Source organism: Mya arenaria, chromosome 11, assembly GCF_026914265.1.
Source record: "Mya arenaria isolate MELC-2E11 chromosome 11, ASM2691426v1".
NCBI lineage: Eukaryota > Metazoa > Mollusca > Bivalvia > Myida > Myidae > Mya > Mya arenaria.
This window is the reverse complement of record NC_069132.1, coordinates 20,721,887-20,741,982: the sequence shown is the minus strand read 5'-3', so window position 1 is coordinate 20,741,982 and position 20,096 is coordinate 20,721,887. Positions and strand designations below refer to the sequence as shown.

At 43.6% G+C, this 20,096-nt stretch overlaps 1 protein-coding gene across 1 annotated transcript in view; it reads right to left on the bottom strand.

The window, feature by feature from the left end:
- Positions 1 to 16,102, bottom strand: part of LOC128209692 (two pore channel protein 2-like) — a 48,250-nt gene extending 32,148 nt beyond the window's left edge. Inside the window, exons 1-2 of the mRNA XM_052913854.1 lie at positions 15,567 to 16,102; positions 15,006 to 15,088 (exon numbers count right to left, since the gene is read on the bottom strand). Coding sequence (XP_052769814.1) covers positions 15,006 to 15,088; positions 15,567 to 16,034 — 551 coding nt within the window. The 5' untranslated portion in view covers positions 16,035 to 16,102. The remainder of the gene's footprint in view (positions 1 to 15,005; positions 15,089 to 15,566) is intronic.
- Positions 16,103 to 20,096: the final 3,994 nt, after the last annotated feature.

Below are 20,096 nucleotides of genomic sequence, written 5' to 3'. Positions count from 1 at the left end.
CGAGAATGGACCAATGGTATGGGTGTACACCTTTAAACCAAGAGGGTGTGGAATCCCTATCAGTGCGAGAATGGACCAATGGTATGGGTGTACACCTTTAAACCAAGAGGTTGCGAGATCACTACCAGTGCGAAAATGGCCCAATGGTATGGGTGTACACCTTTAAACCATGAGGGTGCGGGATCCCTACCAGTGCGAAAATGGGCCAATGGTATGGGTGTACACCATTAAACCATGAGGGTGTGGGATCCCTATCAGTGCGAGAATGGACCAATGGTATGGGTGTACACCTTTAAACCAAGAGGGTGTGGGATCCCTACCAGTGCGAGAATGGACCAATGGTATGGGTGTACATCTTTTAACCAAGAGGGTGCGAGATCCCTACCAGTGCGAGAATGGACCAATGATATGGGTGTACACCTTTAAACCAAGAGGGTGCGAGATCCCTACCAGTGCGAGAATGGACCAATGGTATGGGTGTACACCTTTAAACCATGAGGGTGTGGGATCCCTATCAGTGCGAGAATGGACCAATGGTATGGGTGTACACCTTTAAACCAAGAGGGTGTGGGATCCCTATCAGTGCGAGAATGGACCAATGGTATGGGTGTACACCTTTAAACCAAGAGGGTGTGGGATCCCTATCAGTGCGAGAATGGACCAATGGTATGGGTGTACACCTTTAAACCAAGAGGGTGCAAGATCCCTATCAGTGCGAGCCCTATCAGTGCGAGAATGGACCAATGGTATGGGTGTACACCTTTAAACCATGAGGTTGCGGGATCCCTACCAGTGCGAAAATGGACCAATGGTATGGGTGTACATCTTTTAACCAAGAGGGTGAGAGATCCTTACCAGTGCGAGAATGGACCAATGGTATGTGTGTACACCTTTAAACCATGAGGGTGTGGGATCCCTACCAGTGCGAGAATGGACCAATGGTATGGGCGTACACCTTTAAACCAAGAGGGTGCAAGATCCCTATCAGTGCGAGAATGGACCAATGGTATGGGTGTACACCTTTAAACCAAGAGGGTGCAAGATCCAAATCAGTGCGAGAATGGACCAATGGTATGGGTGTACGACTTTAAACCAAGAGGGTGCAAGATCCAAATCAGTGCGAGAATGGACCAATGGTATGGGTGTAGACCTTTAAACCAAGAGGGTGTGGGATCCCTATCAGTGCGAGAATGGACCAATGGTATGGGTGTACACCTTTAAACCAAGAGGGTGTACCTATCAGTGCGAGAATGGACCAATGGTATGGATGTACACCTTTAAACAATGAGGGTGTGAGATCCCTATCAGTGCGAGAATGGACCAATGGTATGGGTGTACACCTTTAAACCAAGAGGGTGTGGAATCCCTATCAGTGCGAGAATGGACCAATGGTATGGGTGTACACCTTTAAACCAAGAGGTTGCGAGATCACTACCAGTGCGAAAATGGCCCAATGGTATGGGTGTACACCTTTAAACCATGAGGGTGCGGGATCCCTACTAGTGCGAAAATGGGCCAATGGTATGGGTGTACACCATTAAACCATGAGGGTGTGGGATCCCTATCAGTGCGAGAATGGACCAATGGTATGGGTGTACACCTTTAAACCAAGAGGTTGCGAGATCCCTACCAGTGCGAGAATGGACCAATGGTGTGGGTGTACACCTTTAAACCAAGAGGGTGCGAGATCCCTATCTGTGCAAGAATGGACCAATGGTATGGGTGTACACCTTTAAACCATGAGGGTGTGGAATCCCTACCAGTGAGAGAATGAACCAATGGTATGGGTGTACATCTTTTAACCAAGAGGGTGCGAGATCCCTACCAGTGCGAGAATGGACCAATGGTATGGGTGTACACCATTAAACCAAGAGGGTGCGAGATCCCTACCAGTGCGAGAATGGACCAATGGTATGGGTGTACATCTTTTAACCAAGAGGGTGCGAGATCCCTACCAGTGCGAGAATGGACCAATGGTATGGGTGTACACCTTTAAACCAAGAGGGTGCGAGATCCCTACCAGTGCGATAATGGACCAATGGTATGGGTGTACACCTTTAAACCATGAGGGTGTGGGATCCCTATCAGTGCGAGAATGGACCAATGGTATGGGTGTACACATTTAAACCATGAGGGTGTGGGATCCCTATCAGTGCGAGAATGGACCAATGGTATGGGCGTACACCTTTAAGCCATGAGGGTGTGGGATCCCTACCAGTGCCAGAATGGACCAATGGTATGGGCTTACACCTTTGAACCAAGAGGGTGCAAGATCCCTATCAGTGCGAGAATGGACCAATGGTATGGGTGTACACCTTTAAACCAAGAGGGTGTGGCATCCCTATCAGTGCGAGAATGGACCAATGGTATGGGTGTACACCTTTAAACCAAAAGGGTGTGGGATCCCTATCAGTGCGAGAATGGACCAATGGTATGGGTGTACACCTTTAAACCAAGAGGGTGCAAGATCCCTATCAGTGCGAGCCCTATCAGTGCGAGAATGGACCAATGGTATGGGTGTACACCTTTAAACCATGAGGTTGCGGGATCCCTACCAGTGCGAAAATGGACCAATGGTATGGGTGTACACCTTTAAACCAAGAGGGTGTGGGATCCCTACCAGTGCGAGAATGGACTAATGGTATGGGCGTACACCTTTAAACCAAGAGGGTGCAAGATCCCTATCAGTGCGAGAATGGACCAATGGTATGGATGTACACCTTTAAACCAAGAGGGTGCAAGATCCAAATCAGTGCGAGAATGGACCAATGGTATGGGTGTAGACCTTTAAACCAAGAGGGTGTGGGATCCCTATCAGTGCGAGAATGGACCAATGGTATGGGTGTACACCTTTAAACCAAGAGGGTGCGAGATCCCTACCAGTGCGAGAATGGACCAATGGTATGGGTGTACACCTTTAAACCATGAGGGTGTGGGATCCCTACCAGTGCGAGAATGGACCAATGGTATGGGCGTACACCTTTAAACCATGAGAGTGTGGGATCCCTACCAGTGCCAGAATGGACCAATGGTATGGGTGTACACCTTTAAACCAAGAGGGTGCAAGATCCCTATCAGTGCGAGAATGGACCAATGGTATGGGTGTACACCTTTAATCCAAGAGCGTGTGGGATCCCTATCAGTGCGAGAATGGACCAATGGTATGGATGTACACCTTTAAACCATGAGGGTGTGGGATCCCTACCAGTGCGAGAATGAACCAATGGTATGGGTGTACAAGTTTAAACCAAGAGGGTGTGGGATCCCTATCAGTGCGAGAATGGACCAATGGTATGGGTGTACACCTTTAAACCAAGAGGGTGTGGGATCCCTATCAGTGCGAGAATGGACCAATGGTATGGGTGTACACCTTTAAACCAAGAGGGTGTGGGATCCCTATCAGAGCGAGAATGGACCAATGGTATGGGTGTACACCTTTAAACCAAGAGGGTGCGAGATCCCTATCAGTGCGAGAATGGACCAATGGTATGGGTGTACACCTTTAAACCAAGAGGGTGTCCCTACCAGTGCGAGAATGGACCAATGGTATGGGTGTACACCTTTAAACCATGAGGGTGTGGAATCCCTACCAGTGCGAGAACGGACCAATGGTATGGGTGTACACCTTTAAACCAAGAGGGTGTCCCTACCAGTGCGAGAATGGACCAATGGTATTGGCGTACACCTTTAAACCAAGAGGGTGTGGGATCCCTATCAGTGCGAGAATTGACCAATGGTATGGGTGTACACCTTTAAACCATGAGGGTGTGGGATCCCTATCAGTGCGAGAATGGACCAATGGTATATGTGTACACCTTTAAACCAAGAGGGTGTGGGATCCCTATCAGTGCGAGAATGGACCAATGGTATGGGTGTACACCTTTAAACCATGAGGGTGTGGGATCCCTATCAGTGCGAGAATGGACCAATGGTATGGGTGTACACCTTTAAACCAAAAGGGTGTCCCTATCTGTGCGAGAATGGACCAATGGTATGGATGTACACCTTTAAAAAATGAGGGTGTGAGATCCCTATCAGTGCGAGAATGGACCAATGGTATGGGTGTACACCTTTAAACCAAGAGGGTGTGGGATCCCTATCAGTGCGAGAATGGACCAATGGTATGGGTGTACACCTTTAAACCAAGGGGTTGCGAGATCACTACCAGTGCGAAAATGGCCCAATGGTATGGGTGTACACTTTTAAACCATGAGGGTGCGGGATCCCTACCAGTGCGAAAATGGCCCAATGGTATGGGTGTACACCATTAAACCACGAGGGTGTGGGATCCCTATCAGTGCGAGAATGGACCAATGGTATGGGTGTACACCTTTAAACCAAGAGGTTGCGAGATCCCTACCAGTGCGAGAATGGACCAACGGTGTGGGTGTACACCTTTAAACCAAGAGGGTGCGAGATCCCTATCTGTGCGAGAATGGACCAATGGTATGGGTGTACACCTTTTAACCATGAGGGTGTGGAATCCCTACCAGTGAGAGAATGGACCAATGGTATGGGTGTACACCTTTAAACCAAGAGGGTGTGGGATCCCTACCAGTGCGAGAATGGACCAATGGTATGGGTGTACATCTTTTAACCAAGAGGGTGCGAGATCCCTACCAGTGCGAGAATGGACCAATGATATGGGTGTACACCTTTAAACCAAGAGGGTGCGAGATCCCTACCAGTGCGAGAATGGACCAATGGTATGGGTGTACACCTTTAAACCATGAGGGTGTGGGATCCCTATCAGTGCGAGAATGGACCAATGGTATGGGTGTACACCTTTAAACCAAGAGGGTGTGGGATCCCTATCAGTGCGAGAATGGACCAATGGTATGGGTGTACACCTTTAAACCAAGAGGGTGTGGGATCCCTATCAGTGCGAGAATGGACCAATGGTATGGGTGTACACCTTTAAACCAAGAGGGTGCAAGATCCCTATCAGTGCGAGCCCTATCAATGCGAGAATGGACCAATGGTATGGGTGTACACCTTTAAACCATGAGGTTGCGGGATCCCTACCAGTGCGAAAATGGACCAATGGTATGGGTGTACATCTTTTAACCAAGAGGGTGAGAGATCCTTACCAGTGCGAGAATGGACCAATGGTATGTGTGTACACCTTTAAACCAAGAGGGTGTGGGATCCCTACCAGTGCGAGAATGGACCAATGGTATGGGCGTACACCTTTAAACCAAGAGGGTGCAAGATCCCTATCAGTGCGAGAATGGACCAATGGTATGGGTGTACACCTTTAAACCAAGAGGGTGCAAGATCCAAATCAGTGCGAGAATGGACCAATGGTATGGGTGTACACCTTTAAACCAAGAGGGTGCAAGATCCAAATCAGTGCGAGAATGGACCAATGGTATGGGTGTAGACCTTTAAACCAAGAGGGTGTGGGATCCCCATCAGTGCGAGAATGGACCAATGGTATGGGTGTACACCTTTAAACCAAGAGGGTGTCCCTATCAGTGCGAGAATGGACCAATGGTATGGATGTACACCTTTAAACAATGAGGGTGTGAGATCCCTATCAGTGCGAGAATGGACCAATGGTATGGGTGTACACCTTTAAACCAAGAGGGTGTCCCTACCAGTGCGAGAATGGACCAATGGTATTGGCGTACACCTTTAAACCAAGAGGGTGTGGGATCCCTATCAGTGCGAGAATTGACCAATGGTATGGGTGTACACCTTTAAACCATGAGGGTGTGGGATCCCTATCAGTGCGAGAATGGACCAATGGTATATGTGTACACCTTTAAACCAAGAGGGTGTGGGATCCCTATCAGTGCGAGAATGGACCAATGGTATGGGTGTACACCTTTAAACCATGAGGGTGTGGGATCCCTATCAGTGCGAGAATGGACCAATGGTATGGGTGTACACCTTTAAACCAAAAGGGTGTCCCTATCTGTGCGAGAATGGACCAATGGTATGGATGTACACCTTTAAAAAATGAGGGTGTGAGATCCCTATCAGTGCGAGAATGGACCAATGGTATGGGTGTACACCTTTAAACCAAGAGGGTGTGGGATCCCTATCAGTGCGAGAATGGACCAATGGTATGGGTGTACACCTTTAAACCAAGGGGTTGCGAGATCACTACCAGTGCGAAAATGGCCCAATGGTATGGGTGTACACTTTTAAACCATGAGGGTGCGGGATCCCTACCAGTGCGAAAATGGCCCAATGGTATGGGTGTACACCATTAAACCACGAGGGTGCGAGATCCCTACCAGTGCGAGAATGGACCAATGGTATGGGTGTACACCTTTAAACCAAGAGGTTGCGAGATCCCTACCAGTGCGAGAATGGACCAACGGTGTGGGTGTACACCTTTAAACCAAGAGGGTGCGAGATCCCTATCTGTGCGAGAATGGACCAATGGTATGGGTGTACACCTTTAAACCAAGAGGGTGTGGGATCCCTATCAGTGCGAGAATGGACCAATGGTATGGGTGTACACCTTTAAACCAAGAGGGTGTGGGATCCCTATCAGTGCGAGAATGGACCAATGGTATGGGTGTACACCTTTAAACCAAGAGGGTGCAAGATCCCTATCAGTACGAGCCCTATCAATGCGAGAATGGACCAATGGTATGGGTGTACACCTTTAAACCATGAGGTTGCGGGATCCCTACCAGTGCGAAAATGGACCAATGGTATGGGTGTACATCTTTTAACCAAGAGGGTGAGAGATCCTTACCAGTGCGAGAATGGACCAATGGTATGTGTGTACACCTTTAAACCAAGAGGGTGTGGGATCCCTACCAGTGCGAGAATGGACCAATGGTATGGGCGTACACCTTTAAACCAAGAGGGTGCAAGATCCCTATCAGTGCGAGAATGGACCAATGGTATGGGTGTACACCTTTAAACCAAGAGGGTGCAAGATCCAAATCAGTGCGAGAATGGACCAATGGTATGGGTGTACACCTTTAAACCAAGAGGGTGCAAGATCCAAATCAGTGCGAGAATGGACCAATGGTATGGGTGTAGACCTTTAAACCAAGAGGGTGTGGGATCCCCATCAGTGCGAGAATGGACCAATGGTATGGGTGTACACCTTTAAACCAAGAGGGTGTCCCTATCAGTGCGAGAATGGACCAATGGTATGGATGTACACCTTTAAACAATGAGGGTGTGAGATCCCTATCAGTGCGAGAATGGACCAATGGTATGGGTGTACACCTTTAAACCAAGAGGGTGTGGAATCCCTATCAGTGCAAGAATGGACCAATGGTATGGGTGTACACCTTTAAACCAAAAGGTTGCGAGATCACTACCAGTGCGAAAATGGCCCAATGGTATGGGTGTACACCTTTAAACCATGAGGGTGCGGGATCCCTACCAGTGCGAAAATGGGCCAATGGTATGGGTGTACACCATTAAACCATGAGGGTGTGGGATCCCTATCAGTGCGAGAATGGACCAATGGTATGGGTGTACACCTTTAAACCAAGAGGGTGTGGGATCCCTACCAGTGCGAGAATGGACCAATGGTATGGGTGTACATCTTTTAACCAAGAGGGTGCGAGATCCCTACCAGTGCGAGAATAGACCAATGATATGGGTGTACACCTTTAAACCAAGAGGGTGCAAGATCCCTACCAGTGCGAGAATGGACCAATGGTATGGGTGTACACCTTTAAACCATGAGGGTGTGGGATCCCTATCAGTGCGAGAATGGACCAATGGTATGGGTGTACACCTTTAAACCAAGAGGGTGTGGGATCCCTATCAGTGCGAGAATGGACCAATGGTATGGGTGTACACCTTTAAACCATGAGGGTGTGGGATCCCTATCAGTGCGAGAATGGACCAATGGTATGGGTGTACACCTTTAAACCAAGAGGGTGCAAGATCCCTATCAGTGCGAGCCCTATCAGTGCGAGAATGGACCAATGGTATGGGTGTACACCTTTAAACCATGAGGTTGCGGGATCCCTACCAGTGCGAAAATGGACCAATGGTATGGGTGTACATCTTTTAACCAAGAGGGTGAGAGATCCTTACCAGTGCGAGAATGGACCAATGGTATGTGTGTACACCTTTAAACCATGAGGGTGAGGGATCCCTACCAGTGCGAGAATGGACGAATGGTATGGGCGTACACCTTTAAACCAAGAGGGTGCAAGATCCCTATCAGTGCGAGAATGGACCAATGGTATGGGTGTACACCTTTAAACCAAGAGGGTGCAAGATCCAAATCAGTGCGAGAATGGACCAATGGTATGGGTGTACACCTTTAAACCAAGAGGGTGCAAGATCCAAATCAGTGCGAGAATGGACCAATGGTATGGGTGTAGACCTTTAAACCAAGAGGGTGTGGGATCCCTATCAGTGCGAGAATGGACCAATGGAATGGGTGTACACCTTTAAACCAAGAGGGTGTCCCTATCAGTGCGAGAATGGACCAATGGTATGGATGTACACCTTTAAACAATGAGGGTGTGAGATCCCTATCAGTGCGAGAATGGACCAATGGTATGGGTGTACACCTTTAAACCAAGAGGGTGTGGAATCCCTATCAGTGCGAGAATGGACCAATGGTATGGGTGTACACCTTTAAACCAAGAGGTTGCGAGATCACTACCAGTGCGAAAATGGCCCAATGGTATGGGTGTACACCTTTAAGCCATGAGGGTGCGGGATCCCTACCAGTGCGAAAATGGGCCAATGGTATGGGTGTACACCATTAAACCATGAGGGTGTGGGATCCCTATCAGTGCGAGAATGGACCAATGGTATGGGTGTACACCTTTAAACCAAGAGGTTGCGAGATCCCTACCAGTGCGAGAATGGACCAATGGTGTGGGTGTACACCTTTAAACCAAGAGGGTGCGAGATCCCTATCTGTGCGAGAATGGACCAATGGTATGGGTGTACACCTTTAAACCATGAGGGTGTGGAATCCCTACCAGTGAGAGAATGGACCAATGGTATGGGTGTACACCTTTAAACCAAGAGGGTGTGGGATCCCTACCAGTGCGAGAATGGACCAATGGTATGGGTGTACATCTTTTAACCAAGAGGGTGCGAGATCCCTACCAGTGCGAGAATGGACCAATGGTATGGGTGTACACCTTTAAACCAAGAGGGTGCGAGATCCCTACCAGTGCGAGAATGGACCAATGGTATGGGTGTACACCTTTAAACCATGAGGGTGTGGGATCCCTACCAGTGCGAGAATGGACCAATGGTATGGGTGTACACATTTAAACCATGAGGGTGTGGGATCCCTATCAGTGCGAGAATGGACCAATGGTATGGGCGTACACCTTTAAGCCATGAGGGTGTGGGATCCCTACCAGTGCCAGAATGGACCAATGGTATGGGCGTACACCTTTGAACCAAGAGGGTGCAAGATCCCTATCAGTGCGAGAATGGACCAATGGTATGGGTGTACACCTTTAAACCAAGAGGGTGTGGGATCCCTATCAGTGCGAGGATGGACCAATGGTATGGGTGTACACCTTTAAACCAAGAGGGTGTGGGATCCCTATCAGTGCGAGAATGGACCAATGGTATGGGTGTACACCTTTAAACCAAGAGGGTGCAAGATCCCTATCAGTGCGAGCCCTATCAGTGCGAGAATGGACCAATGGTATGGGTGTACACCTTTAAACCATGAGGTTGCGGGATCCCTACCAGTGCGAAAATGGACCAATGGTATGGGTGTACACCTTTAAACCAAGAGGGTGTGGGATCCCTACCAGTGCGAGAATGGACTAATGGTATGGGCGTACACCTTTAAACCAAGAGGGTGCAAGATCCCTATCAGTGCGAGAATGGACCAATGGTATGGGTGTACTCCTTTAAACCAAGAGGGTGCAAGATCCCTATCAGTGCGAGAATGGACCAATGGTATGGGTGTAGACCTTTAAACCAAGAGGGTGTGGGATCCCTATCAGTGCGAGAATGGACCAATGGTATGGGTGTACACCTTTAAACCATGAGGGTGTGGGATCCCTACCAGTGCGAGAATGGACCAATGGTATGGGTGTACATCTTTTAACCAAGAGGGTGCGAGATCCCTACCAGTGCGAGAATGGACCAATGGTATGGGTGTACATCTTTTAACCAAGAGGGTGAGAGATCCTTACCAGTGCGAGAATGGACCAATGGTATGTGTGTACACCTTTAAACCAAGAGGGTGTGGGATCCCTACCAGTGCGAGAATGGACCAATGGTATGGGTGTACACCTTTAAACCATGAGGGTGTGGGATCCCTACCAGTGCGAGAATGGACCAATGGTATGGGTGTACATCTTTTAACCAAGAGGGTGCGAGATCCCTACCAGTGCGAGAATGGACCAATGGTATGGGTGTACATCTTTTAACCAACAGGTTGCGAGATCCCTACCAGTGCGAGAATGGACCAATGGTATGGGTGTACACCTTTTAACCAAGAGGGTGCGAGATCCCTACCAGTGCGAGAATGGACCAATGGTATGGGTGTACACCTTTAAACCATGCGGGTGTGGGATCCCTACCAGTGCGAGAATGGACCAATGGTATGGGCGTACACCTTTAAACCATGAGAGTGTGGGATCCCTACCAGTGCCAGAATGGACCAATGGTATGGGTGTACACCTTTAAACCATGAGGGTGCAAGATCCCTATCAGTGCGAGAATGGACCAATGGTATGGGTGTACACCTTTAAACCAAGAGGGTGTGGGATCCCTATCAGTGCGAGAATGGACCAATGGTATGGGTGTACACCTTTAAACCAAGAGGGTGTGGGATCCCTATCAGAGCGAGAATGGACCAATGGTATGGGTGTAAACCTTTAAACCAAGAGGGTGTGGGATCCCTATCAGTGCGAGAATGGACCAATGGTATGGGTGTACACCTTTAAACCAAGAGGGTGCGAGATCCCTATCAGTGCGAGAATGGACCAATGTTATGGGTGTACACCTTTAAACCAAGAGGGTGTCCCTACCAGTGCGAGAATGGACCAATGGTATGGGTGTACACCTTTAAACCATGAGGGTGTGGAATCCCTACCAGTGCGAGAACGGACCAATGGTATGGGTGTACACCTTTAAACCAAGAGGGTGTCCCTACCAGTGCGAGAATGGACCAATGGTATGGGCGTACACCTTTAAACCAAGAGGGTGTGGGATCCCTATCAGTGCGAGAATTGACCAATGGTATGGGTGTACACCTTTAAACCATGAGGGTGTGGGATCCCTATCAGTGCGAGAATGGACCAATGGTATGTGTGTACACCTTTAAACCAAGAGGGTGTGGGATCCCTATCAGTGCGAGAATGGACCAATGGTATGGGTGTACACCTTTAAACCATGAGGGTGTGGGATCCCTATCAGTGCGAGAATGGACCAATGGTATGGGTGTACACCTTTAAACCATGAGGGTGTGGGATCCCTACCAGTGCGAGAATGGACCAATGGTATGGGCGTACACCTTTAAACCAAGAGGGTGTGGGATCCCTATCAGTGCGAGAATTGACCAATGGTATGGGTGTACACCTTTAAACCATGAGGGTGTGGGATCCCTATCAGTGCGAGAATGGACCAATGGTATGTGTGTACACCTTTAAACCAAGAGGGTGTGGGATCCCTATCAGTGCGAGAATGGACCAATGGTATGGGTGTACACCTTTAAACCATGAGGGTGTGGGATCCCTATCAGTGCGAGAATGGACCAATGGTATGGGTGTACACCTTTAAACCAAGAGGGTGTGGGATCCCTATCAGTGCGAGAATGGACCAATGGTATGGGTGTACACCTTTAAACCATGAGGGTGTGGGATCCCTATCAGTGCGAGAATGGACCAATGGTATGGGTGTACACCTTTAAACCATGAGGGTGTGGGATCCCTATCAGTGCGAGAATGGACCAATGGTATGGGTGTACACCTTTAAACCAAGAGGGTGTGGGATCCCTATCAGTGCGAGAATGGACCAATGGTATGGGTGTACACCTTTAAACCAAGAGGGTGTGGGATCCCTATCAGTGCGAGAATGTACCAATGGTATGGGTGTATACCTTTAAACCATGAGGGTGTGGGATCCCTATCAGTGCGAGAATGGACCAATGGTATGGGTGTACACCTTTAAACCATGAGGGTGTGGGATCCCTATCAGTGCGAGAATGGACCAATGGTATGGGTGTACACCTTTAAACCATGAGGGTGTGGGATCCCTACCAGTGCGAGAATGGACCAATGGTATGGGCGTACACCTTTAAACCATGAGGGTGTGGGATCCCTATCAGTGCGAGAATGGCCCAATGGTATGGGTGTACACCTTTAAACCAAGAGGGTGTTGGATCCCTACCAGTGCGAGAATGGACCAATGGTATGGGTGTACACCTTTAAACCAAGAGGGTGTGGGATCAATAACCACCAGGGTGGAAGTATTCTAATGATATAGATGTCCACCTCGGAACCAAGAAGTAGTGGGTTGGATCCAAACTTGGGTACTTTCTTGTGACCTCTAAAAATGAGATCAGCTCTTGTTTAAACCCAGGAAACTGACTCGAAAGTGATTCATGCCAGCGTTAAGCTGTCTTAGTTTGAAATAATACACATGTTACTATAAATAGTAACATTTTACTATATAAATTCGTGCCCGCAATAATGATTATCGTCTACGCCCGTAAGATTATAACGGCACGTCAGGGAGATTACGGCATAATTGCTTGACAAAGACAAAAACGTGCACACTGACGTCATTTTCTCGAAAATAAAAATGGCCGCCGTATACTTGATATGCAAAGATTTAAACATTAAAAGCTTTATAGGGATTAAAATGGAACTATCTGTGCAATGAAAGTGAAATTAGTTTTACCAATAATGACACCTTCCGTGTTTCAGTATCGAGTACTACCCGAAACCGTACCGGATGTTTACATTCGGTAAAGGTCATAGAGCAGTGATGTAACAGACTGCACAAATTGCTATGTGCTCCTGTCGGGGTTCGAACCCACGACCTCTCGCTCTGTAGGCGGACACTCTACCGCGTCGCTATAAAAGCTAGCTCCATAACGAGACAGTATAAGTGCCGCTATATACATCGTATACCCGGTTACACATTCCCCCTCCATTTTGAAATTCGTCCTCGAATTTCGGAGACTAAGGTCAATTCGCAATGACTTTGAGGCATATCGTATACCACGGGTCCCTTGTTGGGCGCCAAATGTAACAGACTGCACAAATTGCTATGTGCTCCTGTCGGGGTTCGAACCAACGACCTCTCGCTCTGTAGGCGGACACTCTACCGCGTCGCTATAAAAGCTAGCTCTATAGCGAGACAGTATAAGTGCCGCTATATACATCGTATACCCGGTTACAGTGAGACAAGGAAATGTTTTGTTGAAACGGTTTGTTTTACTTTATTCGCTGAGAAATGTTAATTATTCCAGCGAAATGGCAAGGGTCATTCAAGCCGAGGTACTTATGAAAATGCTCCCAGGCTTGATCGACCCTAGCTGTGCTCACCTATTGAAATGAACATCAAAAACAGCCGATGTTAAACAGGACATATTTGAAGAATTGAAAAAATGCAGGCTTATTCTGAAAACACGTACAAAAAACTTGCTTTTTTTAATTCCAGTCACTCGTTATGTTTGCAGCTAATGCCATTTGAAACCATTTTGTTATATTTCAGTTTTAAGACTTTCAGACTACATGCTAATCATATGCTTCATTATTCCAAAAAATCATGTTTTTAAATCCATTTGAAATCATTGACAAATGACAAAACATATGTATTATACAGGATAATACCTGGTTGACCATGGCTTTTGGTTGATAATTGCACCAGTGAAAATAATTGCCATTGGGCTAAAGCCCTCGGGCAAGTATTCCTTCCACTGGGGCAATTATCAACCAAAAGCCATGGTCAACCATGTATTATTCTATAACTAACACATGTGAAGCAGCTGTATGAAAAAGAAAAATGGAAGTGTTTATGTTAGCTCGATTCTAATTGCTCGATGGTTTTTAACATATCCAGAAACGATAAAGAGCATGATTATAATTTCATATAGTTGTGATAAAAGACATTGAACTGCATAAAGGTGACACAAAGTTCAACAAAAGTAAGACGTACTGATCAAATTAAGCCCGTATCAAAAATAAGTAAATATAAATATAAATATTTCACTTTCCTTGACGGATTCGAATGGATAAATATTTGTACTTGGCTAATGAAATAGTCGAGGAAAGACTTGAGGTATGATACAGACACTAATAATGATACATAGTGTGGTCATCTTGACACCATTTACTTCGGTACTAAGCCGTAATATCACGCCGTGTATCAATCTTTCACGCATTGACAACACTTAATATAATGAAATATCGTCCGTGATTGAAAGATGCCTTATTTCCAAGAAGACTGAGATATAATAAAAGTTATATGAGAGACTACGGAAAGAAACTTAAACACAAAACTATGCAAAAGTTCTAGTTTGACAAGCATTATGATAGGCTAGAGACCTCTTTTTCAGTTGCATTTAATTGCAGTCACAATTATTATAAATAAGCACATACTGCATCCAAAACTGGTCTGCCCACTACTGTTAAAAATGAGATCGTAAGTTTTTTCAACGTAAGAGCGTGTTAATTCAAGACGCACTGATAAAAATACATGTACATTAAGAACTACAGTGATCATCGTGCTTCTAATTATTGCGAGAACGAATTCACAACGACACAAAGACAGACCAAATCAAACAGAAAAAGATGAATAAGAAAAAACACAGAAGCACAGTAGAACAGCTAAAATACTTCCATAAATCGAAGTGATTTTGGAGATACGGATATTGCTAATGTATACGTCATACAATGGTTACTACAGGGACAACTCCAGCAGCCAAACAATTTGAATCGCATACGATTCAAAGCCACACAGACACTCAACAAGAAACACACCACAAGTCAACGGACACATATTATATAATTTATTGAGTCTTGAAAAGCTATGGATGAAGTACGATGATGCTATTGCATGCATGTTCCCACCTGACGTATCTGGGTTCTCTTTTGGCCTCGAACTTGTGACCCTCGATGGCGTCCGTCACTAACGTTGCTGCCAACAGCAGATCCTGCAAGTAACAAATACAACAACTGTTGTGTCTGTACTAGTTGTCAGACAGAATGTTTATGGACTGTACATTGAAACGAGACTTTTGGTACGCACATAAACGCCCAACCGGTTCCGCAAAAATACGCACCAGCGCAACAAGTTATTAAAAATATTGGTAAGACAGTGGAAAATAAGTTTATCACGGACACAGTGTCTTTTCCGTGTGATTATCATGTCAATGTGCACATGTTTCATTTATGTTAGATTAAAAGTCGGTTGATATTTATTTATCGTTGCGTGCATAGGGTTTGGGTATGTGTTTTAATGCTAGGACTGTCTAGATATAGTGACATAGTGTTACGATGTATGTCTGTATATAATATTCATTTTCATATTTTTGTTCGAAATTAAGCTCATGATACCAAATAAAAATTCTGATAAAATGATTCATTTGAAATATAGATAATTATTTTACATGTCATTCAATTGTCACTCACGGCATCTGTTATGAGTTTCTCTGAACCTATTTCCAGTCCTCGCTTGGATCGGTTGGGTATGTAGGTTGGCAAGTCTTCGTCCAGGGAATTGATTGACTTAGCCGGACTGTTTGGCATTTCCTGTACCACGCTTAAAGTGCATTTTGGCTTGGCTGAAAGCGACGCTGCAAATTCTCTATTGATCTCAACTTCCTCAGGAAAAGTGACCTTATGGTTGTTTACACCGTTTGTCTTTTCATCACAGTTCACTACGTTCGATTCGTCACAAGTGTTTGTGTTGATGCTCTCCAAATTGTTGTCGTTAACTGTATCTATGTCTGCTTTTTTGTTGCCAACATATTCACAGAACCCCTGAACTTCGCAATTTTTTTTCTTCTGTAAGTCATCTTTACGTTCTCGCTCAATTTCGGCAGAATTCTTGTCCTCTTCAATTTCAATATTTTCATTGATGTCATCTCCCCCAGCCATTGTACGTTATTCGTTTTGCTTGCTTTATCGCACCATTTGAATTTATTCACATTGTTTACATATGTCTCTTTATAATAAATATATCTAATTGCAAATTAATATTCAATACGCTTTCCAAGTAACTAGATAAATAATATTCAGTTATTTTCCCCTGAACATGTTAGTCCAAATATTTCTTTTCAACTACGAATACAACTTCTATAAAATGTCACTCCAGGTTATGTGATCTTTCATCTTGCTGTGGTCGTACAGAACTGCCGACTGTTAACAGACAATAGTCAATATCAGACAATATAGTTCAGTAAAAGATTGCAGTATTTAGCACAACCAATGGTGAGGTGCCATTGTGCCTATAATTATGTTAACGCATCTGGCTAGTGTCGATATATAATGTTAAATATATGAGAAGGTGCTATAGTTTCAATATCGCATATTCTCGCGAATACTTAGTAATAGAGTGCAATTTCGAGAATCTAAAGCTAGGTCTACTGTCAGCTAGGGGCGTAGTTGGCCCTCTATTCATGTGGATTCATAATGGTGCTAAGGGTGTCTGGGGGCATGTTTCTCCACCCTCCCCCCCCCCCCCCCGTTAATTTATGAAAACAATGGTGCAAAGGGCGTTCTGATGTACTTTTCAAAAAGTACCGTAAAATGGACGGTGTTAGGATAATAAATCAGCAAATAAACCCCTCACTTTCTATAAAATAGTAAAACAACTAAGCCCCGGTTATGTTAATAACACTCAGATTGTCTAAAAGAAGTCTAATTTTCGGTCCTTTTTGCCATTGAGTTATATAGTTACATGTTCAATGTCCATATGTCTGTAACACCATGTAAATTCAAGTACGAATACTGTAACTTTGGCTGAATTATTATATCTTTTTTCAAAATCATGTGTATTCAGCCGAGTCCTCGCGTATAGACAATTACGCGCCTGCGTCTGTTAATTAAAAGAAGTTCCACATCGCAGTCAACAGTTCGATTGTATGTAATATTCAATGACGTGTTTAGCCTACTAGTATAATATGAATGCAATATGTCAGTATAGCTCAACAACAATGATGACATGATGAAACCTATATGAAACATATACCCATGCCGCACCCCCGCATTTAGAAATAAGGCGTATTGACAACAAAACGCGCGTAGGGCGATAAGCATTAAAGATATACATCTTAAACATGTACTTGTAACGTTGTAGATATGTTGCGAACAAAAGAACATTGTAAAATTAATATGCAATGGACATTAAATTGTTGCAAAGTATAAATATTTTCTAATAAAATTCAGAGATAAAAATGCTAAACTAATTGGCAAAAATATTGAAACAAATTGGCATTGTAACAACAACTATTCATACTCCTGACTAATTTTTCCAACAAATACTATATAAGCAATTAGGTTGTTCGAAGTCCGCCGGTGATAGTGTCATAGTTTTTGATGGCAGTATCAGAAGGAGGATTTGTCATTTACCGCTCCTGAATGATGATGAAGAATTGACAAAAAATGAATATGACATCTGTAGGCTTGTTACATGGCAGCACTGCACGCAGTGTGGTCTAAGCAAAAAAAAAAAATTATACGTACAACGTATAATAACTTGAAATATAAGTTCAGGTTTACAATTAAGCTTTATTTGATTTGAAATATTTTAATTTGAAATGTCATAATTTGAAATGTTCTCAGACAAACGAGTACGATTGAAACATTGTTTAAGAATGCAAGAACCAGAAGTATGGATATGTAAACATGTGAAGTTTTCTTGACCCTGTTTCAATACGTATTCCCAGAAATAGTGTGTGTTTGAATAGCATCTGAGTGTTTACCACGGTCGTGCTCGTGTATATTGCAATTTTAATTATTTAGATATTACAGGTACTAACAGATACATATATTACTAACTGTTATAAATAGCATTTTTGCACCTCAAATTCTTGTAATGATGATGTTGGCTAAAACGATAAAACATAAATGAGCCGTTTTATTGATCAGCAGAGTTTGGTTCTTGAGATAGAATTGTTAGAAAAAGTTGATAATTTCGGAAACTTACTGTTTTGTTTATTAAATGTATTGTATTGTATACAATAGATATTTATGTTTTGCTAGACAAAAACAACATTTGTGCATAATTCTATTATTTACTCATGCAAAAGTTAATAGATCATAATAATGTGTTGAGCTTACCGTGAGTCTGTTCTGCTCGTAAACAAAATAGAAAATGATATTTGATTGAGCATATATTCTTTAACAAATAAATAAAGTTTAAAAAATAATTCAACAATAAATGTAAAAAATTTTGTTCATTTAATAACTGTAAAATAAAACGTAATCAGATGTCATCTTTAATGTACGTGAATACTAAATAATTGATCAGATAGGTCACTCAAATTAATTACGGAGTCTATATCAATATATCCGATCATGACCACATGGTTTATAATGAATAAACGTTCACAACAAGCCAATGTAAGGGTGATAATACACTGTTATGATAAAAACATTATTTGTTGTTTTTTTTAGTATGGATTTTATATACTAGTAATAATAATTCAACTATTATTATTTTATATGTTTTATCCATAACACACGCAATAAGGTACTATCAAGTTGTAATGATCATTTGATTAGTTTTAAGACCATTCACATGCAAACAAGTAATATTCGTCTACTACTATTGTATTCAAAGATCTACTTTACACTTGATTTTAATAACAGTTAATTTTTTGAAATATAATACGGTGACTTTTAAAACAATCTAGTTACGATTTTGTATTTGCTTAAATAATGATGATGATGGGTTTTTTTTACTTTGATTCAGTGAATGAAACCACTTTTGACTATAGTAATTATCATGTTGCTTGATTCTAAATAGTTGTTGGCTCCTTTTTCGTGCGGGACAGTGAAACGTCGGCTTCAATATCACATTAAAGTATGAGTGATCAGTTTTACCATTTTTTTCATTACCATAGTTTCTAGTTCTAAAGTATCTCTATTTCAACTTATATACTTTAATAAAAATGTAAAGGAGATAAGGCATTGTTTGAACAATTAAACATGACAGAGTTGTTCATGTTTTAGTATGGATGTTCAATAGTTTATCGAGCATATGCTGCAAGGACGCGTTATTGTGGGCAAGTTTAACGATGTTTTTGCCACATTTTGGAGGATCCGTTTGTTCGGGATGTCTTGCATCATTCACTGGCACGAGAAAATGTGGCATGTGTTTTCACCTTCACTATCCGTATGGACGGGGCAAGACGTCTATTTGATCCTGGACATGTTGAAATCCCCTTTATCTATAGCGACAGCGACCATAAAGACGACTGGACTAGGATTTGAGCCTTGTTCTCCTGGGTACCAGTCAACACCCCTCGAACAGGAAGACATATCTTTGGCAGCAATGGCTTGTTTACCAGACTGCAAGTTTAAGTATGTTATATACTGTCATATCCCATATCAAGCTGCTAAATATTTTACGATTAAAATCATTACTTGTCTATAATTGTTGGTATTGGATATTTCCGGGTCCACAGTGGGTATACTTATATACGTATACATTTATGTTTATGATATGAGGCAGTTTATCGATTATATAGAGGTTACGTTCAACCATTGTTTTTATAAGAAACTTACTTTTTGTAACCTGTCTTAATGCTTTAAAATATTACACAAGCTGATTTCCGACATGTAACACACTAATAATTAATTTTCTTATAATAAATTTCAATGTAAATAGGCAAACTTCAGATCGAAATTCCTAGGGTTTCCTGTTACATGACAACTAAACATTAGGATGAATCTGGCCGCATGATAGCAGAGTTCTAGTCCAGCAAAAAATATTAAACCTCTGAGATATTCATGAAATGTGTTTTCTCTTTTTTATTCTTTTGGGCTGAAAACTCTGAAGTATAACTATACATTATTTGCATTACTTAGACCTAAACAAAATATCAAACAGAAATAGCTCTCTCCATATTAAACATAGTAAGTGCATCATGGTCCGCTTCCTGGCACATGGCGTTTTAAGCTATGACTGAAACTAGTGACACATCATTTTGTTCT